At 38.0% G+C, this 26,899-nt stretch overlaps 2 protein-coding genes and 2 non-coding genes across 6 annotated transcripts; 1 reads left to right on the top strand and 3 right to left on the bottom strand.

Moving 5' to 3' along the window:
* Nucleotides 1-3,379: 3,379 nt before the first annotated feature.
* Nucleotides 3,380-7,469, bottom strand: rpl18a (ribosomal protein L18a). The gene is made up of 5 exons (XM_063004048.1): nt 7,362-7,469; nt 5,217-5,396; nt 4,350-4,479; nt 3,849-3,958; nt 3,380-3,523 (listed from the first exon to the last, which is right to left on the bottom strand). Exons 1-5 carry the CDS (start codon nt 7,377-7,379, stop codon nt 3,431-3,433), a joined length of 531 nt encoding a protein of 176 aa, XP_062860118.1. The 5' UTR covers nt 7,380-7,469; the 3' UTR covers nt 3,380-3,430.
* On the bottom strand, nt 4,136-4,267 carry LOC134325776 (small nucleolar RNA SNORA68). The gene has a single exon (XR_010014350.1). It is a non-coding gene; the product is annotated as a small nucleolar RNA SNORA68 (small nucleolar RNA).
* On the bottom strand, nt 5,924-6,055 carry LOC134325782 (small nucleolar RNA SNORA68). The gene has a single exon (XR_010014352.1). It is a non-coding gene; the product is annotated as a small nucleolar RNA SNORA68 (small nucleolar RNA).
* Nucleotides 7,470-12,255: 4,786 nt separating the features above from the next.
* cwf19l1 (CWF19 like cell cycle control factor 1) lies at nt 12,256-26,101 on the top strand. Of its 3 annotated transcripts, XR_010013964.1 has the most exons (15): nt 12,256-12,350; nt 12,534-12,618; nt 14,469-14,553; nt 14,656-14,757; nt 16,006-16,220; nt 16,294-16,409; nt 17,083-17,167; nt 17,259-17,399; nt 19,065-19,206; nt 19,440-19,519; nt 21,940-22,149; nt 23,980-24,099; nt 24,916-25,013; nt 25,094-25,180; nt 25,537-25,623. XR_010013964.1 is itself a non-coding variant. In XM_063004049.1 (14 exons), exons 1-14 carry the CDS (start codon nt 12,328-12,330, stop codon nt 25,679-25,681), a joined length of 1,647 nt encoding a protein of 548 aa, XP_062860119.1. In that variant the 5' UTR covers nt 12,256-12,327; the 3' UTR covers nt 25,682-26,101. The 3 variants fall into 3 exon arrangements, 2 of the variants coding, with proteins under 2 accessions (XP_062860119.1, XP_062860120.1); XM_063004049.1 differs by lacking the exon at nt 25,094-25,180 and having other exon boundaries at nt 25,537-26,101; XM_063004050.1 differs by lacking the exon at nt 25,537-25,623 and having other exon boundaries at nt 25,094-25,382.
* Nucleotides 26,102-26,899: the final 798 nt, after the last annotated feature.

A 26,899-nucleotide genomic window follows, 5' to 3' on the forward strand; every position in this document is an offset into this window, starting at 1 on the left:
GGAGCTCCCATGTCCACGATTAAACCCTTACAGCTCATTCAAAATGCAGCTGCACGTCTGGTTTTTAACCAACCCAAACACTGCCACATCACCCCACTGCTACGTTCTCTTCACTGGCTTCCTGTAGCTGCACGCATTCAGTTTAAAACACTGATGCTCGCCTACAAAGCCAAAAATGGACCAGCCCCAAGCTACCTTCGTGGCCTAATCAAACCCCGCTCTGTACCACGCAACCTCCGAGCCTCTAGTCTCGCTCGACTTGAGCCCCCATCCAGGACTAAAGGAAGAAAAGCATCAAGGCTGTTCTCTGTTCTAGCGCCGAAGTGGTGGAATGAACTTCCTCTGTCTGTCCGAACATCTGAGTCTCTTGCTGTCTTTAAAAAACAATTAAAAACCCACCTTTTTACTAAACACTTAGGCTGACTTGTACTTATTTACTAACATTTTGTTCCATTCTTTTCCATTTCCAAAAAAAAAAAAAAAAAAAGGCACTTTGGTTCTAACAGGTTTTAGCAGATTTGTGTTCTTTGACTGTTGTTTTCCTAAACTTGAGAAATGAAATGTTCACTATAGAAGCACTTCTGTAAGTCGCTCTGGATAAGAGCGTCTGCTAAATGCTGAAAATGTAAATGTAAACAGCTGAATGCGGCGATTTCCATGTTGCTCAGCAAAACGCTTAATGAATTTATCTACAGTTATAAACAGTAAGCTGAATCTTTCGACTGCGAGTATTCTAACCAGGGATGAGATTTGTACCAGTCGCTGTGGAAGCTTCACCCTGCTCCTCCCTGGAGGGTCTTAGGGAAACTCTCTCGCATTGGCTGCACTGGCACCTCACACCTGGACTTGGATACGTCTAGAAAATGGAGGGGAGGAAAGATTCAAACTGCATTACATCTGAACTAATTATACATTATAACAACTAGTAAAAACATAATCAATTTGGAACAGTCATTGATTAGTTATAACCATCAGACTGTGTTAACACACACTAACATTTTAGCCTGGGAGAGTATTTTTAGGTTCATTTCTGTAAGATTCAAAGTAACTTTACAATGTTTTCCTTGACAGACGTTGAATCAATATTAGCTTGTATAGCCTACTTTACACAGAACTAACGTCAGACCTAGCTAACATTACATGTATAGTTAGCGAAATAACATTCTTCAACCTGATTTTTATCATCTCAAAATCAGCATTGCGACTATACTAGCACTGCTTTCATTATAATTTCATTTCTTGATAGATAGTTAATCAGTTTTTACCTTTTTCCTCCCGTGTCTCCTGGCTCCCTCGCTTTGCGCTAGCTCTGACGTTATCTCGTGCTACGTTCACTGCAGTCGGACATTGGAGATTCGCGCTCGTAAATGTCAAATTGGCCATAACTTTTTTTTAATTCGTTGCTGCCAACTGGGGTGGCAGCAGGGGTGGCAAGGCTTTCTTTTAGGGTGGCATTTGCCACCCTATGCCACCCCGGTAGATCCGCCCATGTCAACAGGGTACCATTTAATTGCTGGGCATTACACACTTACACTTGGGAGTATAAATCCACTTCTTTTGGAATGTGGGAGAAAAATGTAAAATTTTGCGGTGGGTACGATTCACTGGGCGAAGGGTATGAAACACCTCAGACAGGTCGCCAGTCCATCACAAGGCAAACATACTGTACATTCACACATATCAGAGAATTCACATTAATATCCTAAACTGACATCTACTAAGAAACATTCGGTGGTGGCTCGGTGGGTAGCACTGTCACCTCACAGCAAGAAGGTCCTGGGTTCGATCCCCAGGTGGGGCTGTCCGGGTCCATTCTGTGTGGAGTTTGCATGTTCTCTCAGTGTCTGCGTGGGTTTACTCTGGGTGTTCCGGTTTCCTCCCACAGTCCAAAGACATGCAAGTGAGGTGAATTAGAGATACAAAATTGTCCATGACTGTGTTCAATATAACCTTGTGAACTGATGAATCTTGCGTACTAACTACTGTTTCTGTCATGAATGTAACCAAAGTGTAAAACATGACATTAAAATCCTAACAAACTAAGAAACATTCAACTGAAGTATTATTCAATTATAGTATAGCATAACCAGTCATATTACATAGTAAACATATTTAGCAGAGACAGTAGCACCATGTGGCATTTTTAGCATCATATTAATTGTTGAGCCTGAATCTAAACCTGACAGCAAAAACCATGCTGTAAAAGTAAGAAAACATACTGACACTTGCCTTTATTTGCAGCATGTTCAAGAGACTTGTGTAACGTCCCTTCGTCAACGCTGATGTCACGAGGACTGATTCATTATTATATAGTAGTTATTCTATGGCGTGACAAGTTTAAAAAATTAACGTATGTCAATTACCTTACTTTCATAGGTAATACATGCATTTTATCAAAAAGAATATATATTTTTAAAGTAAACAGACATGATATTAGCAGCAAAAATTTGGTATTTCTAGCACATTTTAATTTGTTTGATATTTAATGAAATGTAATTATGGTCACTTAGGATATGCCAACATATTTGTTGTCTACTACTTAGACAACTCATTTTTTAAGCATGAATAGAAAGATACTTTACACTATAATGCAAAAACGACTTGTTTTGGTTAACCTAAAGAAAATTAAGAGAAAATCAGAAGCTTTTTTGAGGCAGAAATCCAAATTAGTGTTTTGCATTAAGCAGAGAAACAACATGGCACATACATTATTTTTCATTTTTATAGACTCTGTATTACATCACTTCTGCCTTTAACATGTTAGCAATATTCTAGTTGTTATTTGGTAGGTTAATTTTGCGAGTTGTGGAATTTCCCCATATAAACATGATGGCATTTAAATGGCATTAAACATTGCAAGCATTCTCTACCTTCTACTGGACTAAAGGATGATCTCTAATAACATTCTTTTTATGCTTTTATATTTCTGTTGGAATGCTATTAATTTTATCCTCTAGGCCACCCGAGGAGGAGGAATGTCCCTGTTGAGTGTTTCCTTTCAATGTTTCGTGTAATATTTAGGAAGTTTTTCCTTGAGAGTTTGCTGATCATGGGTTTTTGGTTCTGAAATCTATTAAGTTGCTGTAAGAAAATGTCTAACAAACACTATACTTGTCTTAACAGCATGTTGAGCAGGTGGTCAAATAGTTTGCCTTATCAGACTACATTCATTGATATCTGTAATATGATTTCTTAATAATAGCTCATCATTGCTCATCCAGCTAGTTCCCCACTCAGTGAACGTTTTCATCTATGTATTTCATTACACTTTATTTAGGTCAGCATAATAAACTCTAGCCTTTTGAACATGTCAGCACCAAATTAAGTGTTTATTTATTTAAAAATCATTATAAAAAAAAAAAAAAGCAAAGACATAGCATTTCTGTAACGTTTTTATTTCCCATTAAACAGGACTGCACAAACATACACTTTAGAAGAATGTCTTTGGCCTCCTGGTGGTGAAGCGAGGCTTGTGCTGGCGACGCAGAACCCTGTGGGGCAGAGGGAACTTGATCTTGGCGTCCTGTAAGAAAAAAATGTGTTATTATTTTTATTTTAAAAGCTGGGATGTATTTAAAATGCCAACAATCCTCACAAAGATGTTGCCAGTTTTTTTAAAGCCGCCAGATTTTAAGACAATAAACTTGATCTGGAAGAGGTATCTGGCCATTATCTTGCAGGTTTTTAAGCCAAACTGGCAACAATACCAGTTCAGTGAGAGACCTGCTTATTTAGCATCATTTAAAGTAGCACTTAAAGTGGCTGGCCTTAGTGTTGCACACTTATTAGAAAACAGGCTTTTCCGTGGGCACAAATGAATAGTAAAAAAGAAAACTAGTAAAACTTACGTGGAATTGTTTGATGGCGGGTCTGCGGCATTTGTTAGCTGCGATCACCTGCACCTTCATAATCTGAATGGCATGAGCGCGAGCACGGTGGCGAGCTCCCATGTCACGATCTGGAAACAGACAGGAGAAACAATTTAAAGAGACTATACAGACTAAGCATTAAACATTTCTGACAGAGCTTGTGGTCTAATTAATGATCCAAGGTAAACCTGTCTATAACCAACTGGTAGCCATCTAAATAATTAGATTAACATAAATGTTCAGAGGTTTTGACACAGCCGCAGGTTTGTTGTCGAACCTTGAATTCACTTTCATTGGCACATGACAGCGTATGAAAGGCGACAAGGTCCTTTTTCTTTGTGCACACATAGCATAGAACATTATACAAAGTAATAATGACCTTTGGGTTAATGTGCACATTTCATGACAAGAAAGTCGTCAGCATTTCCGGATAAAGATTCACTAATGCCATCTAGTTGTGCTATGTACACTTATACTCACAGCACTGGGTGACGGCTCCAGAGGTGGTCAGGTCTCTGTACTCGCGGTACATGTTGTGGGTGCCGCTGCGAGAGTCATAACGCAGCCAGATGCCAAAGTTCTTGACCTTCAGAGGAGACTTCTCATGAACCTGAAAATGAAAGAGGCAAAAGGAGCACATGAAAGTGATTCATCGAAATAGCATCATGTATTTATTACTTTGCTGAAGGTCCTTGAAATTATGCAAGCCCTTCATGGACACAAGTATGAATTTATTTCATTAGGATTTTAACAATCATGTTTTACACACTTTCTTGACAGGACAGGTAGTTACTGCTTACACAAGATTCATCAGTTCAAGTTCAATAGCAATCACAGTCATGGACAATTTTGTATCTTCAATTCACCTCACTTGCATGTCTTTGGACTGTGGGAGGAAAGCGGAGCTTCCGGAGGAACCCACGCAGACACAGGGAGAACATGCACTCTGCACAGAAAGGACAAGGACCTCTCCACCTGGGAATCGAACCCAGGACCTTCTTGCTGTGAGGCCACCATTCCCCCCAATGAGCATGAATTCTCAATAAAAAAAAAACTCAATAAAGACAAAGCAAGACTTGCTAGAATGTATAGTCCTCCGCATAATCTAAAGGCAGTATAGGAATATTATAAAGGAGAGCCTTTTTAAAAAGTATTGGAAAGAGGTTATGCAAAATATTATTTGTGTGGATTTTTGGTAGATAAGACCCATTCAGTGTATTAATAGGTTAACCTGCTAAAAACTTTTGTTGGTAAATATGGAATTGGATACATGCACACAAACACTGTCCTAAATTCACCCTGAAAATTTAAAATCATCAGACACTACAATGCAGGCTGTGTTCTTACCAGGCCACAGTACACAGTCTCTCCGGAAGCCTTCTTCATCTTCCTTAGCTGGGAGACGAAGTACCAGAAGCGAGACTTGGCCACCACATGGTTGGGAGCGAAGATCCTCATGCGGTACAGATGAGGGGTCGGGTTCTTGGCAGAGGGCAACAGACGCCCAACAACTTTGTACTCCCTAAGCTGGTGCAAACCACAAACCAAAGCATTAGTTAATTATTTAATCTAGAAAAACTTTTTACATTCATGAGCAAGATCTGTGTTTTCAGCAATTACAAGTTCATGGTATGAACTGTGGAGGTAAATTGCTTCAAACGCATCAAGATGTTCTAGGCGAGTAGCTGCCCTAATGCTGATGTTTAGTGTTGGATGTGTGTCCCCCTACAAGCAAGCAAGCCAAAAGCGAAGGCAGCGACCTCTGCAAAATCCAAATTAAAATTAAATGGTCGAATTGATCAGCCTCAGACACCCACCACCCCCATTTTTGCCTACTTTTAACAAATCGTCACAACAAACTCTTTTAAACCTTTGCGTCCACAGTGCATTCAAATATGAGTGCACTAACAAAATGGCATCACTACAAAGAAAATAGCATGAACTAACATCCCTAGTTCTCATGATTGACACTGGTGCATCAAGGCATAATCTAACAGTCAAGACTCAATAAGATTAGCATGGCTGTTCAGAGCTTTTGACACAGCCAGGAGGTTTGTTGTCGAACCTTGAATTCACTTTCATTGGCACATGACAGCGTATGAAAGACGACAAGGTCCTTTTTCTTTGTGCACACATAGCATAGAACATTATACAAAGTAATAATGACCTTTGGGTTAATGTGCACATTTCATGACAAGACAGAAGTCAGCATTTTCGGATAAAGATTCGCAACGACATTTCGTTCTGTGTACACTTGTGTGTAATGAATGACAATAAAGGATGTCTAAGTCTCTAATGCCATCTAGTTGTGCTATGGACACCCATACTGGCAGCACTGAACAGCTTCAGAGGTGGTCAGGTCTCTGTACTCGCGGTACATGTTGTGGGTATGCCATGCATTTTAAGATTGAAAAGCTCTTTTAAAAACAGTTAAATGTGAGTTTTTAGATTTGAAAGTGACTTCTTGGCATGATTACAAATAAACTCAAAACCTAAATTGTTTGTGCATCTCAGCCTAGAAAATCAGTTTTTTAACTAGTGCCAATGTCATTATGATGTGATTCCAGCCTTTGTTAAATTTTAAGACAGAAATACCTGGGCCAGAATTTACCAATTTACTGCATGTACTGTCAAGTGGTAACAAGGCCTACCAGGCAACAATTTGCACAATACATTTAATCTTAACAGTAATGCGTACTGCTGTTATTGCCACTTACTGCTGGAAATACAGCAAAAGCTTAACTTCTGTATCAACAACTTCATCCAAACAGCTTTATAGAAGCTACAAGTAACTAATCTTGTTTTTTTACTAACTTCAACAGCTCGGCTGATGACTACATTACGACCGAACACATTGTTGGATAAACTGTCACAATAGCTCAACGACCATTGGTGTACATAAGTGCTAGAACTTGTTTTGAAATAAGATTTATTTTTTTGCTAGACATTTAACATTAACGTGATGTCATGGCGCTCAAGTACATTACATGTGGGGGGAAAGTTAAAACATTGGAGTTTTCACGACTCAATAGTGAGATTACCGTTATCAGCTTAGAACAAGAGGATCAAAATTATGAACAACTTCTGTACAATTTCTGCTTGTGAAGCTACATTACTAGAACTGATCGTGTTTTTCTTAACGGGCGTTGTTGATACGCTTGTTCGCCTTATATAACTACTCAATTAGGTACAAATAATATATTCAGTTTAAAATCAACAAGCCACGGTAATCTAACCCGTTCATATTTTTTGTGAAATTAACACATAGTAAAACTGATGTAGCCACAGACACCACATGGCTCACAACACATTTTGTCGACCGCCATGTTGAAATTCTACGAGTCCGGTAGATTTTGTATTATAGAGCGTTTTACATCAAATAACCGGACTGTAAGCGTCTCCGTAGATAAAATACGATATTATACCACGTTAAAGGCGACATACATCGCTTTATAACAAGAACTGGATGGTTAAAGTGAATAAATTACGTACTGTGCCGGACGCCTTCATGGTAACTCTCTGAGTGCCACTGTGAAAGAGGAAGCAGCAGGGCGGAGCGCCGCCTCGTCAAGCCTCTTCTCTCCTTCTGCCGCCGTGTAAGAGGAGACCCCAAAACGCATGCGCGCCACCTATAGCTGGAACTGTGCAACACTTGGTTTACAGTATAAACTGTGAAAGTTACTTCTGAGTTTCTCGTCATGCCTATCTCCCCTTCGGTACAGAGGGGACAGTAACGAAAAAAAATATGTGAAGAGCAAAATCAGTACCCACGGTTTAGTAATATGTACCCACGGGTTTGTAAACTGTATCCTCAATTTAGCAAAACTGTACCCACGGATTTAAAATCCGACCGCGGTCACGCGATCTACACTAAATCTGTTGATGCATGCTCAATAATCCAGGTACACAAATCCACAAAGTTGAATCAGTTCATCTGGACACAAGTTTGTTGTAGAGATACGTTTCGTCACTCAATCCGAATGACTTCTTCAGTCTGAGCTGGTGTTGAATACCCCAACCTTATATGCAATTGATTTGCATAACGACTGATCACTGCCCATTGCATAACAATGGAACTGGTGATCAGGTCCATATGAAATTCACAATGACCATTAATTACAATGGTCATGTGTGTCTTTCACACATGATTGGGGTAAAGCTCCAATTACGGCGTTGTAAGATGGTGAGAGAAACGTTGTAACGCAGGTTTGAACGTGGAGTCGAAGAGGCCATCTATGTGAAGAGGGAACGACCATCTCTGAACCGGGGAGGGGGCCTGAGAGTACATCTCTCACCATCTTACAACGCCGTAATTGGAGCTTTACCCCAATCATGTGTGAAAGACACACATGACCATTGTAATTAATGGTCATTGTGAATTTCATATGGACCTGATCACCAGTTCCATTGTTATGCAATGGGCAGTGATCAGTCGTTATGCAAATCAACTGCATATAAGGTTGGGGTATTCAACACCAGCTCAGACTGAAGAAGTCATTCGGATTGAGTGACGAAACGTATCTCTACAACAAACTTGTGTCCAGATGAACTGATTCAACTTTGTGGATCTACACTAAAGGTTTTACTGCGTGTCTAAACCCTGTTTTACGGTAATACAGTTGCGAAGCGTTGAAGAGGGTAAATTTAACTTTATTGTCATTATACTTGTGAAATTTAGTTTGACACTCTCCGAAAGATAAAAACAAGAGGCAAAAGTATTTACATAAACATATGGATATTTACACAGAGTAACCAGTACAATTTGAAGTATGGATTTCAAGATAAATAAAATAAAATAAATTATGGGTTAATATGAATATATAAAGTGACTGTGCTATGTGGAGATACCAGTTCAGTTTAAAAAATGATGATTTTATGCTTGAGTGAGAGAATGGTTGTATGAAGATGTGCAAATACGCAGTGTTCAAGTTCACAGTCTATGAGGGGTAATGGATGCCACAGCTCTTGAGAAGAAGCTGTTCCTCAGTCTGTTCGTGTGTGCACGAATAGCTCTGTACCGCCTCCCAGGTGGTAACCCAGGATAACCCAGTTCCCAGGGTGTGTTGCATCCTTACTACTGCTGTCGGCCTTGATCTTTATACACTGTCCAAGTTGGGGAGTTTGGTTCCGATGATACATTTCACCCGATGTAGGTCCTTCCTCTCTGAGGCTGTGCAGCTAGAGTACCACACATGCAGTTGGAGAGGACGCTCTCAATAGTGCTGCGGTAGAAGTTTACCAGGAGTTTTTGAGGAAGCTGAGCCTGTTTTAACTTCCTCAGGAAACACAGTCTTTGGTGTGCCCTTCTGTTCAGGTACGAGGTGTTCAGGGACCATGTTAGATTGTTGGATATGTGGACCCCAAGGAATTTCACACTCTCATATCTTTGCAGCTTAATATACAAAACCTAACGAGTTCCGATGCACAAAAATGTACCTAAGCAAATCAAAATGTTGTCAAATCACTTCACTGTATTCTTTAGGAGCATTAACTCTTTTATTAATTAAATAAATTTTAGACATTTTTACTGTAGGAATCTGAAGTGATGGGATGGCAAAGTTGTGTAAAATGTCTATTCTGTTGTGTTAAGCCCAAATTTTTTAGTCAAATAAAATAATCAAATCAAATTGTTAAGTCAAGTTGTAAAGTGAAATGTACAATATAAATATCAGCGCCTCATAAAGTCAGTAGAAAAGTAAGTATTCTTTAAGTGTCTGGTGGGGTGATTTGATAATAATTTGATTTGCTTATTTTATTGATCTTTAAAATGTGGTCTTAACCACAGAATGTTTTTAACAATCTAAAAATAGTATTATACATTGGCGCAGTACAGTTCCAACCCACTTTTCTTTGAAGAATCATCAACCACTTTATACTGGTGAGAGTTACTGGTCCAGTTTCACCAGGAAACATTGGGCCCAGGACGCCAATTCAAGGATGGCATATAATGGAGAAAACTACACACATATTAGAAAATGTAATTCCGAACCTATTTAGAATTTACTCTTATTTCTGCATCAATAACTCATAAAATGTAATCGATGTTTAATGCAAATCATAATTATACACATTGGGTATTGGCTATATTTTTATTGTACAAGTATGAGTGTACTTTTCTCAGACAAAAAAAAAATCATGACCAAATATTAATTATGGCAACATACATTAAAGATTAGCCAATAGTGATCTACTGACATAAACAGATGCTTTTGAACTACAAGTTTCTTTGCAAAGTACTGAACACATTGCTTTATTCTAGGTAGAGTCACAGTGGGTCCAGTTCCACCAGGAAGCAATAGACACAACACAGAAATACACCCAGGACAGTTAAGATTTAAACAACTTATTAAAGTTTTTTACAGATGATGACAATGGTGTACTATGCCCTAAATACATTTACCTGCTACTTTATCAGAAATACCTATGCATATTTGCATCAGCCATCATGTAGCAGCAGTGCAATACATACAGTTATACAGATGCAGGTCAAGAACAAACATCAGATTGGCTGATTTAAGTATGCTCAACAGTCTCTAGTAGGGTTACCAGACTTACTGTTTTTAAACAATTACCAATTTTAGAGCTATATCTGGAAAACCTTTTTATTTTACTTTATTTTATTTTTTAGTAGGGTTACCAGACTTTCTGGAAACAATTCTTCTTGGAAACAATTATTTATCAATTTATATCTGGAAAACCTTTTTATTTTACATATACATAACAGTATAAATAACAGTATAAATAATATACAGCATAACAGTATAAATAATATACACTGATTAGCCATAACATTAAAACTACCTCCTTGTTTCTACATTTACTGTCCATTTTATCAGCTCCACTTACCATATAGAGGCACTTTTTGTAGTTCTACAATTACTGACTGTAATCCATCTGTTTCTCTACATACTTTTTTTAGCCTGTTTTCACCCTGTTCTTCAACGGTCAGGACCACCACAGAGCAGGTATTATTTAGGTGGTGGATCATTCTCAGCACTGCAGTTACAATGACATGGTGGTGGTGTGTTAGTGTTTGTTGTGCTGGTATGAGTGGATCAGACACAGCAGCACTGATGGAGTTTTTAAATACTGTGTTCACTCACTGCCCACTCTATTAGACACTCCTACCTAGTTGGTTCACCTTGTAGATGTAAAGTCAGAGATAATTGCTCATCTATTGCTGCTGTTTTGAGTTGGTGATCTTCTAGTTCTAGACCTTCATCAGTGGTCACAGGATGCTGCCCATGGGGCGCTGTTGGCTGGATATTTTTGGTTGGTGGACTATTCTCAGTCCAGCAGTGACAGTGAGATGTTTAAAAACTCCATCAGAATTGATGTGTCTTATCCACTTATACCAGCACAACTCACACTAACACCACCACCACCATGCCATTGTCCCTGCAGTGCTGAGAATGATCCACCACCCAAATAATACCTACTCTGTAGTGGTCCTGGGAGAGTCCTGACCATTGAAGAACAGCATGAAAGGGGGCTAACAAAGCATGCAGAGAAACAGATAGACTACAGTCAGTAATTGTAGAACTACAAGGTGCTTCTATATGGTAAGTGGAGCTGATAAAATGAACAGTGAGTGTAGAAACAAGGAGGTGGTTTTAATGTTATGGCTGATCAGTGTATATTAGCATAGTACCAAAAATATGATTGAACATGAATACAGTTATGAACAGTATATATTCAACAACATAAATAAATAAAAAAGCAAAGAAACAAAGCCAGAGCAATTACAAATCATTCAAGAAATTTTATTTCAAGTAGCATAACATATCAAATAAAAATGACAGTATAATCCTCTTTAGAAAATGTGTTATCTTTATATAAATCTAAAATTCTTTAAGACAGTTAACAAGCTACAACATTTTTTGTTCAAAGAGGGACTCAAGGAATTTACCGTCTGCTAATATATTTATAAAATATACATTTACATTTATAAAAGATGGCTTTTTTGGAGTTTTCAGCTTTATGAATATAATGTTTAGCTAGTACTATAATTAGGTTAAATGTAGAAGGCTCAGAGGGGAGGGTTATTAAATATGCAAAGTTTGATAAAAAAGCAAGGCTGTACAGCAGGTTTCTGACGTACTCTTTTCGCGTCATTATTATTTTGGCCAACATCAGGGGCTTCAGGTTATAGCATGAAAAAATGTATAAATAATAAAAATATAGTATGAACAAAGTATACATTGGGGTGAGTGATGTATCATGCGCTTTAGGAAACATAATGCCCAGGTACATACGCATGCATTGGTAATAGCAATATGTATTAACCCACGCTATTGAAGTGGATAAGCACGGACGGCTTGAGTGCAGTCGGACACTAAATTGTTCCTCATGTTTTGTCAGGGTTTATTTTGTCAGCGGACGCTAAAGCAGTTCAAAAGTAAAACCACGTAGCGTTGTGTACATCGAATTAAATCATATATTTGCTGATTTGGGCGGAATGGGTGAAAAGCCTTTAAGAATGTAAGTTTAAGTTTGATTTGGAAATTCTTTTACTTACATTTGTACCCTGTATGTATGTGGATGAGGGATCTGTAATGCACTTGTCTGGCAGACTCTGGGTTTTAGTAAAGCCATGTGTTATTTAGAACTACTTTACCGTTTCTGATCAGGATTTTATTTTATTTTTGGTTGTTTCATATTTAGACTTGCTTGCGGCGACGTCGAAGGCAGAATCACTGCATTATTCAACCGGGTAAACACGATCCAGAAAAAGAGCGGCCAGTTTGATGTAAGTATGTGGAAATATCAGTTCCTAAATTACATTGTTTGGACACCTTTTCTAATACTGTACTGACTTTGATTAGTTCAGCCTTTCCTACTGCTAACAGTTCAAATTTGCTTAAAAGCAACGTTACATAAAGGTACCACTGTGATAAACCACTTTTAGAATATCATTTGTTTATATGTTATAATAATATTGATTGTGATTATTATCATTTATAAGAAAAGTGCAACATATAAACGGTCTTTGAAGCAAACGTCATGATGCATTGTACATTTACTAAGTTTGCAGCACACCTAGGTATGTTTACATCAGACTTAGCAGTTTAATTCAGTTGGTAAAGTGAGTTTAGATGTTTTACAGGTTTCTGTCAGTAATATTGACAATAAAATACCAATGTTAAACTGTGATAAACTGCTCAGGATGCAAAATACAGTATTTGAAAACTAAAAACTCTCATTAGAAGAAAAGGAAGAAATAAATATACCTTGCTGTAAAAAAGTATTTCCCATTATCCCAGTTTTTTCTATTTATCATTATTTGACCTCATGTAAATGTTTCAGATCTGGAGGTAACGGTGAGCTGACCCTTACCTCCCTTCTATACAGGACTTGGAGCAACCTGTATAAGAAGTATAAGAACACTTCCCTCATCCCGCATACTAACTTACTTACTAAGAGGGCACTGCACGGGTGACATGGCAGTCTGCCCTCCCTTTTAAAAGGAAAAAAAAATGTTTCAGATCTTTCAACTATTTTTAATAAAAGATAAAGAAGGAGTACACACAAAGCACAGCTTTTAACTGCATTTAGCTGACCTGCTTTTAATTAAACCTAATGACTGGTTCTGCCACCCATGACAGTAATAACTGCAATCAAACCTTTGTGAAAGCTTTTACTGTGGAGGAATTTTGGCCTACTCTTACAGCTGTTTGAATTTTGGCGAAGTTGAAAGGTTTCTGAGCATAAACTGCCTATTTAAGACCTATAAGGACTTTGATTCGGTCACCCCCAAAACCTCAATTTTGTTTTTTGTTTGAGTCATTCAGAGGTAGACCAGCTTGTGTGCTTTGGATCATTGTCCGTCTGCATAACAAGACAAGGCTTTGTGTTCTTTTGATCAGAAGTGGTTTGTGCCTTGTAAGTGCCATTTTCACCCAGTGTCTTTCTTATTGTGGAATTGTGTACATTGACCATACCTGAAGTAACTGATAAGTCATCTACGCATTTTTTGGTAGACCGGTCACTCCTCAAAGGTTCACCACTGTTCTTTTCCATTTGTGGATAATGTCTCTCCCTGTGGTTCGATTTGTAACTCTTTCAATACTGGTAGATTTTAGTGGCTTTGTTTTGCATTTGCATCACTTTAGAATGTATCATTTGCTGCTTTTTGAGACCTTTCAGCCTTTTTTACAGACGAGTTCTGTATAAGTGATGTTTTCATTACTTAATCATGCCTGTATGTGGTTAACTGGTTGATGTAGTAGCTAAGGAGGTATTTACTTTTTTTAATTACTCAGCTGGGGCTTAACTGCCTTTTCCTTCAATAAATGAAACCATCATTTAGAAAAAGTATTTTCTATTCACTTGTTTATCTTTTTAATTTCAAATGTATTTTGATTATCATGTAAATGTGACAAATATGCAAAAATAGAAGAAATTGAGATGGGGCAAATACTTTTTCACAGCACTATAAGTACTCCTATTGTTGAAATATAAGAAATATAACTTGTTTGATTTATTTAGCTTTTGTTTGATTGTATACATAATTCATTTTAAATAGTTTGGTTATTATTATGGTATGATTATTAGTGAGATAAAGAGATGATACCACATATGATATCTCTTCTGTTACAGTTATTGTTATGTGTTGGTGATTTCTTCGGCACATCTCCAGAAGCTGAAGCTGATTGGGAGGCATATAAATCTGGAGCTAAGAAGGGTAACTGTTTCTACTAGTGAATTTTAACCTAATTTACATCATATTAAATCAGTGCAACATTTTTCCTTATAAACAAATTGTTTTCTATGTTTATGTCCACAGCTCCTATCCATACATACATCCTAGGAGCTGCAAGCCAGGAGACAGTAAAGTATTTCTCCAACTCTGATGGCTGTGAACTGGCCGAAAACATCATTTATTTGGGTAAGCAGCTTGTTTTGGAGTTTTTTTTGTGGTAGTAGCTAGGGATGTATTATTTGTCCCATTAAAATAAGAGAAACAAGTATTCAATCAATTTCGGTAAATATATCCACTTTACATGCACTTATAATGTTTGACCTTGTGCTAAGAAATATAAGCCAAAAAGTATGCACACTATATGGTCAAAAGGATGTGGACACGTAAACATGTAATATAAATTTGTGCTTATTTAGTCAAAAGAGCATTTGTATAATTGAGCACTGATTTTGATCAAGAAGGCATTAGTTAATGTTCCAGTTCATTTCAAAGCTGTTCAGTGGTCAGGGCTCTGTGCAGGACACTGGAGTTTTAGTTAACCAAGATTTTTTTTGTATCTTTATAGACCTTGCTTTGTGCAATGGGGCACAGTGATAATGGAACAGGAAGAGACCTTCTCTAAATCGTTGCTACAAAGTTGAAGCATTTAATTTTCTTTATATAATTGATTTATTACACATTAGCAATTATAGTAATTAGAATTGGTGTCCTAATACTTTTGTCCATATAGTGTATTTATGAGTGCAAAGTCAGAAGACAGTGTGTAAATTCAAAGTGCATGGAATACATGTACGCATTAAAAGAAAATTACATAACATCCTGTTGATTACATCTTTTCCTCTATTGTTCGTCAGTCATAGCATAACTTTGGTAGTTCCGCTATAATGTATATTCTGCTATAATGTATATTCACTATACTATTGCTTTTCTGAAGCATTTATAAAATTGTATGTTATCATTTCAGAACTCGTTATAAGGTTATCAATTGTTTAATCAACCTTATCCAATAAATCAGTTTCATTGTCACATATAGACCCTGTAATCCAATTAAGCATTGTTTAAATGCAGCTTCCCTTTATGGCCATTGTGTATTACCTTACAATGGCCACTTCTAGGATGATAATAATAGTCCATGTCATAAATTCACCAGTTCCATAAATATATGTGAGTAATGTGTACTTAAATGGCATTCCCAGTCACCAAATCTAAATCCAACAAAGCACCAGTGTTATGTGTTAGAATGGGAGGTTTGCTGCATAAGTGCTCATCTGACAAATCCACAGCAATTTCATGATGAATGTTTCAAAAGAATGTTTCCACCACCATGTGAAAAAAATTAATAACCCCTGCTAATCGTAAATGTTAACTGTATGGTTTAATTTGTTAGTGTTCTGGGTCATGGACAGCATTTTTTTAATTTTTTTTTTATTCTAGGTCGAAGGGGTGTTTTCACCGGGGCATCAGGTCTCCAGATTGCATACGTCAGTGGTAGGGAGGCTCAGCAGGAACCAGCACCTTCATACTGCTTCACCCCTAAAGATCTCACAGCCCTTGTCACACCTTTGGTTTCCAACTCTAAATTTAAGGGTGTTGACATACTTTTGACCTCACAGTGGCCTCGAGGAGTATGGCAATATAGCAACAACCCGGTACTTACATCGCCTGTTAAAAACATTTCATAAATTTTAAATACTATGTTTCTAACCCGTTTAAATTTTTTAGGAAGTTGACACAAAGTGTTGTGGAGTTTCCTCCATTGGAAATCTGGCTGACAAGCTGAAGCCTCGCTACCATTTTACAGGGTTGGAGGGAGTTTACTATGAGCGACTGCCGTACAGGTTTGACTTTGTCATTTATAGCAACTAGATGAGAGGGATACATGTGCTCCTGGTATTTTAGTTTGTTTGTGTCACAGCATCTTTTTGCCCTGAACAAATGTAAAAAAAATTTAACTACACAGCAGCAGCCGATTGCAACAGCTCCATCCTAGAGACATTGTTTCTAACCTATATTAGGTTGATACTTCTATTTTCTTTTTATTTCTACTTTTTTACTCTTAGTTCTGTCTATTTCAAACACGCAGTTTATTAGTTATAAGTACTTTTTGAGCAGAATGGAGAACAATACTCGCTGTTCCTACTACAGACTCATGGAGCATGTTCTAGCACTCTGGTTATAAAGACTATACTACATATCTGTTATTATTTAACACTTACAACAGCTTAGTATATCACATATTACATATCTCATCTACAATTTTAATTCTAGAAGACTTAATTTTTTTATATGACACTACGTTTTTTATTTTATTCTATTTATTCAATTACATATTGTGTACAACATTACTTGCGTACTTTAATTCTTTGTACTTTAATACTTTTTGCTTTAATGTACCTGGAGCTGCTGTAATAACTGACTTTCCCTATGGGATTAATAAAGTTATCTATCTATCTGTCTGTCTGTCTATCTATCGATCGATCGATCGATCTATCTATCTATCTATCTACACAGAAACCATTTGGTTCTTCAAGAAAATGCCCAGCATGTCAGTAGATTTATTGCACTGGCAAAAGTTAACAACCCTGGAAAGAAAAAGGTAACTCTACATTTAGTTATCTAGTCTAACTTGGCTGGTCATTTAATTTGTAAGCTGTATAAATTGAAATGCTGTGTGTAATTTATTTTAGTACCTGTATGCATTTAACATCGTCCCCATGAAAAGTATGGACCCGACAGAGTTGGTCAAACAGCCTCAGGAGGTCACAGAGAACCCCTACAGGAAACCCACAAAAGATGGCAAAAAGGAGAAGTCTGCAGCTATTGAACAGGTGTGTTTCTAATTTGGTTATCCACTTTTGTGAATTTGACTCTTCAGCATGCATGCTTCAGCACACCCATTTCTGATACATATTTTGTTATTATTATTGTACAACTGTTCAGTCTTCTCTAACTTCATTGTCTGCCTCATGCATGATATCCCTGCTTTCCGAGGAGAACCACAGACTAGCACACCTCCGTTCAAAATGTGTCAATACATTGAGTTCTTCCTTTCACCAGCTGGTGGCAGATTCCTACATAGAGCTGTAGCATGCATGGAGAAATGCATGACTGTGTCAGACATGGCCAGTTGTGTCTGTTGAGCGGCTGACCAGGCTGTTTACATTTACCACATGTCCCACATTTGTGCCTTTTATGCATGCAGGATTTTTACAGCAAATTATTTGTTTGCACAGTTTTACACTAGACTGGTCTGGCCTGGTCACAGTGTGACAAAACACTTACAGTGGGGTTTGTTTATTAGGATTTGGACGTCATGTTTTACACTTTGGTTACATTCATGACAGGAACGGTAGTTACTCATTACACAAGGTTCATCAGTTCACAAGGTTTTATCAAACACAGTCTTGGACAATTTAGTGTCTCCAATTCACCTCACTTGCACGTCTTTGGACTGTGGGAGGAAACCGGAGCTCCCGGAGAAAACCCATGCAGACATGGGGAGAACATGCAAACTCCATACAGAAAGGACCCGGACCACCCCACCTGGGGATCGAATCCAGGACCTTCTTGCTGTAAGGTGACAGTGCTACCCACCGAGCCACCGTGCCGCCACTTACAGTGGGGTAAAATGAATGCTTTAAACACTTGAGTCTGTTATTTAGCTGCATTTTCAAAATGATTTAAGCGTGAGTCCTTGTTGATTGACATGAAAGTGATCTTCCATTACAGACCCCTTCTGGAGCGTACAGCTGAAACAAAAAATGCTTATTACCAGATTGATATATAGTGAATATAAAAAGTCTACAAATCCCCTGTTATCTGAACAAAAGAAATCATTTTAGATTGATGTCCACCTTTAATGTCGTATAATCTGTGCAATTCAGTTGAAAAACAATCGCTTTGAGGAAAAATATAAAATGAAAACTAAAATGTGGTTGTATAAGTGTGCATATTCTCTTATAACTGGGGATGATACTGTGTTTTTATAATGAACCAATCACATTTAAACTTATGTTAAACAGTAGTCAGTGACACCTGTCTTCAACTAAAGTGACTGATTAACAACATATAAGGTTCAGCTCTTCTAGTAGGAATTTCCTGACATCTACTTTGTGGACCACGTAGCTTTTACTGTAGGATGCAACTAAGAGCTTACAAAGCAGCAAAGGAAGCTTATTGTTGAAAGGTATCAGTCAGGAGAAGTGTAAAAAATATTCAAGGCATAACATGTAACATCGAACACAGTGAATATGATCATTAAGAAGTGGATAAAATATTGCACAACAGTGACAAATCCAAAATTGACAAGAAGAAAGTAACCTTCTCATTACTAGCCCTGTACCCTAACCACTGAGCTACCCATCTGACATTGGTATGACTGCCACTATCTAGCTTTTTCTATACAGCTATACACTAGTAAAATATTATTCTTTTTCAGTTTATTCTTTTTGTCCTTTCCGAGCCAGTAGCATTCATGTTGTATCATCTTTTAGGAGGAGGAACCCGCTTCCCAGTTTTTCTTTGATCTGGGCCAGAAGAAGCAGCAGCATAATCAGCGGCACCAGGGTGCTGGTAGGAAAAGACAGTCAGAAGGTGGAGATGGATCCTTTCAGCACAAACAGCCTCGCAGACCTCGTAAGTCAAATCTACTTCCAGTCACCCAGCTTTGTTGGATTAAAGATGTAATAAAAATTCTGTTGTGGAGAGTTAAATGATTGTGAGCTACAGTGGGTACATTAAATAATGCAGCCTGTAGAATTTTTATATTTACTGTAATAAATATTTGAGGAAATCAGAAAGGAGTAGTTATTTATTTATTTACAAAAATTCAGATACTTACAATATTTTGTTTATCATTTACCTCTCAGCTCAGCCTACTGGCCCATGTTGGTTCTGTCTAGCCAGTCCAGAGGTAGAGAAACATCTGGTCATCAGTATTGGGACACATGTGAGTACCAGTTACACATACAATCTCTAACGTTTTTGGAGTCTTGAATACCTATAAACACTTGAACTGGTAAAATCTACACAGTCGAACCTAAACATCAGGACCACCCGCCAATAATGTGCATGCCAATGTCAATTTTGTAACAGTTGTTTATGTCATGGTCAGGGGTATATTATATGTTGGGCTGGTGGTAGTTACTAGTAGTACATGTGTTGAATGCAGCAGATATGACCAGCATGAAGAGTGATTTGGCCAGCAAGGGTTTCTCACAGGTAGCTGTGCTGAGTATGCACAACAGTGGTCCGAGGAAGGACAAGGCTATGGCGTCTAGTATGGACCACACCAGGGGCTACAATGGCTCAAATTGCAGATCATTTTAATACTGGTGATGAGGTGAATGTGTCAACACACAGTGCATCAAACCATTTTGTGTACAGTGCCTTGCAAAAGTATTCAGCCCCCTTGAACTTTTCAACCTTTTGCCACATTTCAGGCTTCAAACATAACGATATGAAATTGTAATTTTTTGTGAAGAATCAACAACAAGTGGGACACAATCGTGAAGTAGAACGAAATTTATTGGATATTTTAAACTTTTTTTAGAAATAAAAAACTAAAAAGTGGGGCGTGCAATATTATTCAGCCCCTTTACTTTCAGTGCAGCAAACTCACTCCAGAAGTTCAGTGAGGATCTCTGAATGATCCAATGTTGACCTAAATGACTGATGGTGATAAATAGAATCCACCTGTGTGTAATCAAGTCTCCGTATAAATGCACCTGCTCTGTGACAGTCTCAGAGTTCTGTTTAAAGCGCAGAGAGCATCATGAAGACCAAGGAACTCACCAGGCAGGTCCGAGATACTGTTGTGGAGAAGTTTAAAGCCGGATTTGGATACAAAAAGATTTCCCAAGCTTTAAACATCTCAAGGAGCACTGTGCAAGCGATCATATTGAAATGGAAGGAGTATCAGACCACTGCAAATCTACCAAGACCCGGCCGTCCCTCTAAACTTTCAGCTCAAACAAGGAGAAGACTGATCAGAGATGCAGCCAAGAGGCCCATGATCACTCTGAATGAACTGCAGAGATCTACAGCTGAGGTGGGAGACTCTGTCCATAGGACACAATCAGTCGTACACTACACAAATCTGGCCTTTATGGAAGAGTGGCAAGAAGAAAGCCATTTCTCAAAGATATCTATAAAAAGTCACCTGGGAGACACACCAAACATGTGGAAGAAGGTGCTCTGGTCAGATGAAACCAAAATCTAACTTTTTGGCCACAATGCAAAACGTTATGTTTGGCGTAAAAGCAACACAGCTCATCACCCTGAACACACCATCCCCACTGTCAAACATGGTGGTGGCAGCATCATGGTTTGGGCCTGCTTTTCTTCAGCAGGGACAGGGAAGATGGTTAAAATTGATGGGAAGATGGATGGAGCCAAATACAGGACCATTCTGGAAGAAAACCTGTTGCAGTCTGCAAAAGACCTGAGACTGGGACGGAGATTTATCTTCCAACAAGACAATGATCCAAAACATAAAGCAAAATCTACAATGGAATGGTTCACAAATAAATGTATCCAGGTGTTAGAATGGCCAAGTCAAAGTCCAGACCTGAATCCCATCGAGAATCTGTGGAAAGAGCTGAAAACTGCTGTTCACAAACGCTCTCCATCCAACCTCACTGAGCTCGAGCTGTTTTGCAAGGAAGAATGGGCAAAAATTTCTGTCTCTCGATGTGCAAAACTGATAGAGACATACCCCAAGCGACTTGCAGCTGTAATCGCAGCAAAAGGTGGCGCTACAAAGTATTAACGCAAGGGGGCTGAATAATATTGCACGCCCCACTTTTCAGTTTTTTATTTTAAAAAAAAGTTTAAAATATCCAATAAATTTCGTTCCACTTCACGATTGTGTCCCACTTGTTGTTGATTCTTCACAAAAAATTACAATTTCATATCGTTATGTTTGAAGCCTGAAATGTGGCAAAAGGTTGAAAAGTTCAAGGGGGCTGAATACTTTTGCAAGGCACTGTATATGGGGCTGCATAGTTACAGGCCAGTCCCAGTACAGTACTTAATTTCTGTTCACCATTAAGAGCTCCTACAATGGGCACACAGGAATTGGAACTGGATGTCAGAGCAAAGGTTTACTGGTCTGCCAGATTTTGTTTTCTCCAGTATCATGTGGATGGCCTGCACATGCATCGTTTATACTAAGATGCACTGTAGGACTCGTCACCTCGCCGCGTACAGAAGATAAAGGACCTGCTGGTAATGTCCTAGTGCTAGACACTACAGGACTCCTTTTGAAGTCCACATCTTGGTTGGTCAGAGCATATTAGTTGTTAATGTTATGGTTGTGTTACGTATAACCAGTACTGTGTAGTAAGCTGGATTGTGTTGTCTTCCCAGTGTTACATGGCCCTGGCTAAAGGCTACCTTACTCCAAACCATGTGCTGCTGCTACCTATTGGCCATTACCAGTCTGTGGTGGAGATGCCTTCTGACGTAGTGGAGGAGCTGGAGAAATACAAAAGTGCTGTCAGGAAATTCTACAAAAGTTGCGGCCAACGCACCGTTATGTTTGAGAGGAATTACCGCAGCCAGCATCTTCAGCTACAGGTGCTGTACTTTCATTGAATCTCTACAGTTATAATTAATTGTGATTATATTTATATTCAACAGTTTATTGCAATTTATGCACTCTGATTTGAACAGTATTTTACTGTATGTTGAAAAGTCTGAGACGGTTACAAAAACATCGATCGATCTATCTATCCATCCATCCATCCATCCACCCATCTATCAAGGTGTTCTATTAAACTTGCCATTGTGTAGCATATTTGTGCCAGCTACCCAAAACACACTGACCTGTTGAGACCCCAGGTCAGCCTAGTGGCACCACATAAACAAAAATGGTGCACATGCAGTATGATGGCGATTTAAGATTTCTTACCCATACGCAGGCTCACTTACATTTATCAGCAAACAAACACTGTCTTGGATAACACGGTCTGAGGTATTCTTTCCTTATGATGACTATTACCTGCACTCAACTTGTGAGTCTTTTTATATTTTGATCTTACTTATTCAAAAAATGTCAATAAATGTTTTTGCTGCTGGAGTTTTTTTAACACCTCACTGTCACTGCTGGACTGAGAATAGTCCACCAACCAAAAACATCCAGCCAACAGCGCCCTGTGGGCAGCATCCTGTGACCACTGATGAAGGTCTACAAGATGACCAACTCAAACAGCAGCAATAGATGAGCGATCGTCTCTGACTTTACATCTACAAGGTGAACCAACTAGGTAGGAGTGTCTAATAGAGTGGACAGTGAGTGGACACGGTATTTAAAAACTCCAGCAGCAGTGCTGTGTCTGATCCACTCATACCAGCACAACACACACTAACACACCACCACCACCATGTCAGTGTCACTGCAGTGCTGAGAATGATCCACCACCTAACTAATACCTACTCTACCTGGTGGGGTTACTGACCATTGAAGAACAGGGTGAAAGCAGGCTAAAAAAGTATGTAGAGAAACAGGTGGACTACAGTCAGTAATTGTAGAACTACAAGTGCTTCTATATGGTAAGTGGAGCTGATAAAATGGACAGTGAGTGTAGAGACAAGGAGGTGGTTTTAATGTTATGGCTGATCAGTGTATCATTCACTATCCATAGTGCTCTTTAGCATGCTTATAAAAGGTCTTTAAATGTGTATATCTGTATGCAAGTTTAATAGTGTAGTTTACTTGTTATTTTACATTAACATCATGATTAACAAGTTGCTATTAAAAAGGACATCAGCAGTGATGTTTTAACATATCTACTTAATTGTTTTTGTAAGCATAAATTAATTTCTGATTGTCTAACACATTCCAAAAAATTGGTTTACAGGCAGTGTAAGACTGGGAAATTTGTAGAATGATTATAGGTCATCTAAATGTTCTGACAAAACGTGGAAACTCAATGTGAAATCCTTTGAAATTGTTTTTGAAAATAATAGGGGTCTTGTTCTCCAGGAAAAAAACCATGATAACCAATTGTTATCAATGCAAAGTTTGAAACCAGCCTGTCATAGAGCAGGGTTTTTCAAACCCTGGATCTAAAAAAAATGTCAGAGAAAAATAATAGTAATTACATAAACTTGTTACATAAAACCTCCACAAGGGGGCGTTCTCGTACATCTTGTAAATTACAGTGAGACCAGATAAAGTAAGATGCATTGTTTGTGTTGCCTGGGTCACATGAAAAATCATGGACAAAATGTCGGTCGCTTGGAAAAAAAGCTTTTTTGACTCTGGTTATCTGTACATACTGCTTTGTTGTAGGCCCAGATTGTTACGTGGTTATTTTCAGAAGCACATTTTATGGTAACTGCTGTCTGATAAAGCTTTATTTGACATCTAACATGTCAAATATCTTATGTGGTTCCTTCTGTCAGGTTGTGCCGGTACCCATGCAGACATGCAGTACGGAGGACATTAAAGAAGCCTTCATGGTTCAGGCTCAAGAGCAGCAGATGGAGTTAATGGAGATACCAGAGCACACTGATCTCAAACAAGTATGCATAACATAACCTACTACACCTGACATGAAACTGCCATGTTTATCTGCAGTGCTCCTTATTAATCATAAAGTGTATTCTGTTCTCCTTATAAACTGGGCATTCTTAGATGTTCCAGATCAAAAAACTAGATTGGCTTATTGCTTAGTTGTCTATCACCCCTTCTTTACCATTTATCACCTGTCTCCACCACCTGATTCTTGGTTCTGTCCTCAATCTCTTCACCCTGTTCACCTACAAAGACATCCTACAGACCACACTCCATTGCTGTCTAACTACATTCTCCCCTCATACTTAACAGTCTCCAGCTTTGTCTCTAGCATATGATATAGTCCACCTATCTACACCTTTCCATTTGTCACCCTGTTTTTCTCATTTTAAAATTTCAGTTTCCATCAATTTCTGCCTACTACCATCTGTCCCTTTCTGTTTATGTCCTTAACATCGTATCTACCCAACTATTCTCAACAACACCAGATGAAGTCTCACCTAATCACCATTAATTTTCCTTTTGACTATAGTGACTAATATTAACTGACTTATACCTTGCTACATTTGCATAACTTATGGTGTGTATCAGATGCAAATAAATATTTTTAATCAAAGGCATTTGCAAGTTATCCTGAGTGCAAGATTTTGTGCTTGTTTTTATACTACTTCAATGAATAACATCTGTAGGAGCAGCTGTTTGTGTTGGACCTCATTTCAGGACAGTTCAAAATGATTACCAGAGGATGTGTATTACAGTAATGCTCTGTTAAAATCCAACATTGCAAGTAACAGCCTCTTTTTTTATCCCTTCCTCTGTCCAAGATTGCTCCCCCGGGAACGCCGTACTTTTATGTGGAGCTGGACACAGGCGAGAAGCTGTTTTATCGGATCAAGAAGAACTTCCCATTGCAGTTTGGCAGGTAGACAGTTGTATTAAAATTTTACTATTTCATTATATTCATATTGATCATTAAGAAAACCGTTTTTGTTTTTTTTCCAGACATTCTGATTCAGTTGTATTTGCTGTATGAGTAGCATGTGCTTTTTCGTGGCAGCTGCCCAACGGACAGACCTGTTGAGACCCATGGTCAGTCCAGCAGCACCACGTATATTAAAATATTTGAGCTTGGTTTAACCCAAATGCATTATGGTGGAGATGTGAGATCTCTCACCCATTCACAGGCTCAATTACATCCGTCAGTTATCAGTTTAAGTCTGAGCAGATGAACATCGTCTGTCCTGAAGATCACGCAGTCTGAGGGATTAATTCCCGATGATGACCATCATCATTTTAAAACACAGTGTTTAACAAAAAAAATGTTTTACAAAATTTTTGTTAAATCCTCTCTGTGTGTGTGTGTGTGTGTGTGTGTGTGTGTGTGTGTGTGTGTGTGTGTGTGTGTGTGTGTGTGTCTTTTCATGTCTGTGTGCGTGCACCCAAAGGGAGGTGCTGGCAAGTGAGGCGGTGCTGAACATCCCAACACGCTCAGACTGGAGAGAGTGTAAAAGCAGCAGAGAGGAGGAAGAGGCATTGACCCAACAAGTCCGCTCCAAATTCCAGCCCTTCGATTTCACCATGAATGACTGATGAATGTATTAAATAACAATGCTTTTTCTCAGACACGATCACTTACACATTCAGATATGATAGAAACCACTTGGTGGCATGTCTGCAGTACAAATTATTTTTATATTTACTTCATTTTAAATTGTTATAAGAGATATTTGTTATTATAGCTTTGACTTCATAAACAAACAAGGGATTTTAGGTATTTCAAAAAGATAGAACCTGAAGTTCTGTTTTCGCCTGGCCTATTTTTAAATGAATGTTTGTTAGTATTTGACTGTTATTGTTATATACTGTATAGCCAGCAGTATCTGTTTTACCCAACAATCCTTTATTAAAAAGATTTTTCTGTCTGTGTATACACTGTATGGAAAAGTCTGGACACTTTTTAAAAAAATGTGGCTGGAAATGTGACTAATGTGGAATAAACCTTTCTCTTGATTTCTGGTAGCCTTTACTGTGTGACACTATAATGTTTCAAGTGTGGATGAGCATATTGAAAGCAGATATAGCATTTCAAACCATAAAGCTTAACTTCATTTCCTGTGGGCAAACTTGTGACTTAAAAAAAAAAAAACACATTTATTTAAAGCAGCTGGTTTTTTTTGTGTGTTTTTTTTATAATTACACAGGCTGTATTTGATTAAGTATTTATTTGGTCTGTAATTTATTACAGTAGTATGCAGTTCTGAACCATTATATCTGCTCTTATTGCTTCATAAACTAAATGATAACAATAAAAAGCTATAACAAATACTTTTTATAAACTTGTCACGTAAACTGCACTCATCATTTTTAACAAAAATATAACTTAAATAACAAATTCATCTTTAAAAGCTCCTCTGCTTCTTTTGGCAGTGAAATCCAGTATACCAGTATACCCAAGAAAACAACTATCCACATATCACAAAATGAACAACCTTATTTGTGTAAATTGAGTGATCTTGTATATCAGATTTTTTGCCATATGTAAAAAGTAATTACATATTTATTTTGAATGACTGTCCTACTGAAACATCAATCTAATTGAAGACATAACTTGCCTTTTCTTTAAATGACTACTATAGCTTACCTACAGTTAATTACTGTATTTGTTTATTTATTAGGATTTTAACATCATGTTTTACACACTTTGGTTACATTCATGACAGGAACAGTAGTTACTTATTACACAAGGTTCATCAGTTCACAAGTTTAATGTCAAACACAGTCATGGAGAATTTTTTATCTCTTATTCAC

This window comes from Trichomycterus rosablanca, chromosome 1, assembly GCF_030014385.1.
Source record: "Trichomycterus rosablanca isolate fTriRos1 chromosome 1, fTriRos1.hap1, whole genome shotgun sequence".
NCBI classification, from domain to species: Eukaryota; Metazoa; Chordata; class Actinopteri; order Siluriformes; family Trichomycteridae; genus Trichomycterus; species Trichomycterus rosablanca.

Bases quoted from the DNA above. Each gene is read 5' to 3' on its own strand.
- cwf19l1 (XM_063004049.1), top strand. From the start codon at position 12,328: ATGGGTGAAAAGCCTTTAAGAAT. The intron at 12,351-12,533 runs GTAAGTTTAAGT...TTTCATATTTAG, and splicing joins GGTGAAAAGCCTTTAAGAAT to ACTTGCTTGCGGCGACGTCG. The intron at 16,221-16,293 runs GTACTTACATCG...TAAATTTTTTAG, and splicing joins GGCAATATAGCAACAACCCG to GAAGTTGACACAAAGTGTTG.
- rpl18a (XM_063004048.1), bottom strand. The intron at 3,959-4,349 runs GTGAGTATAAGT...GTCTGTTTCCAG, and splicing joins TGGAGCCGTCACCCAGTGCT to ATCGTGACATGGGAGCTCGC. The intron at 3,524-3,848 runs GTAAGTTTTACT...TTTTTCTTACAG, and splicing joins CCGCCATCAAACAATTCCAC to GACGCCAAGATCAAGTTCCC.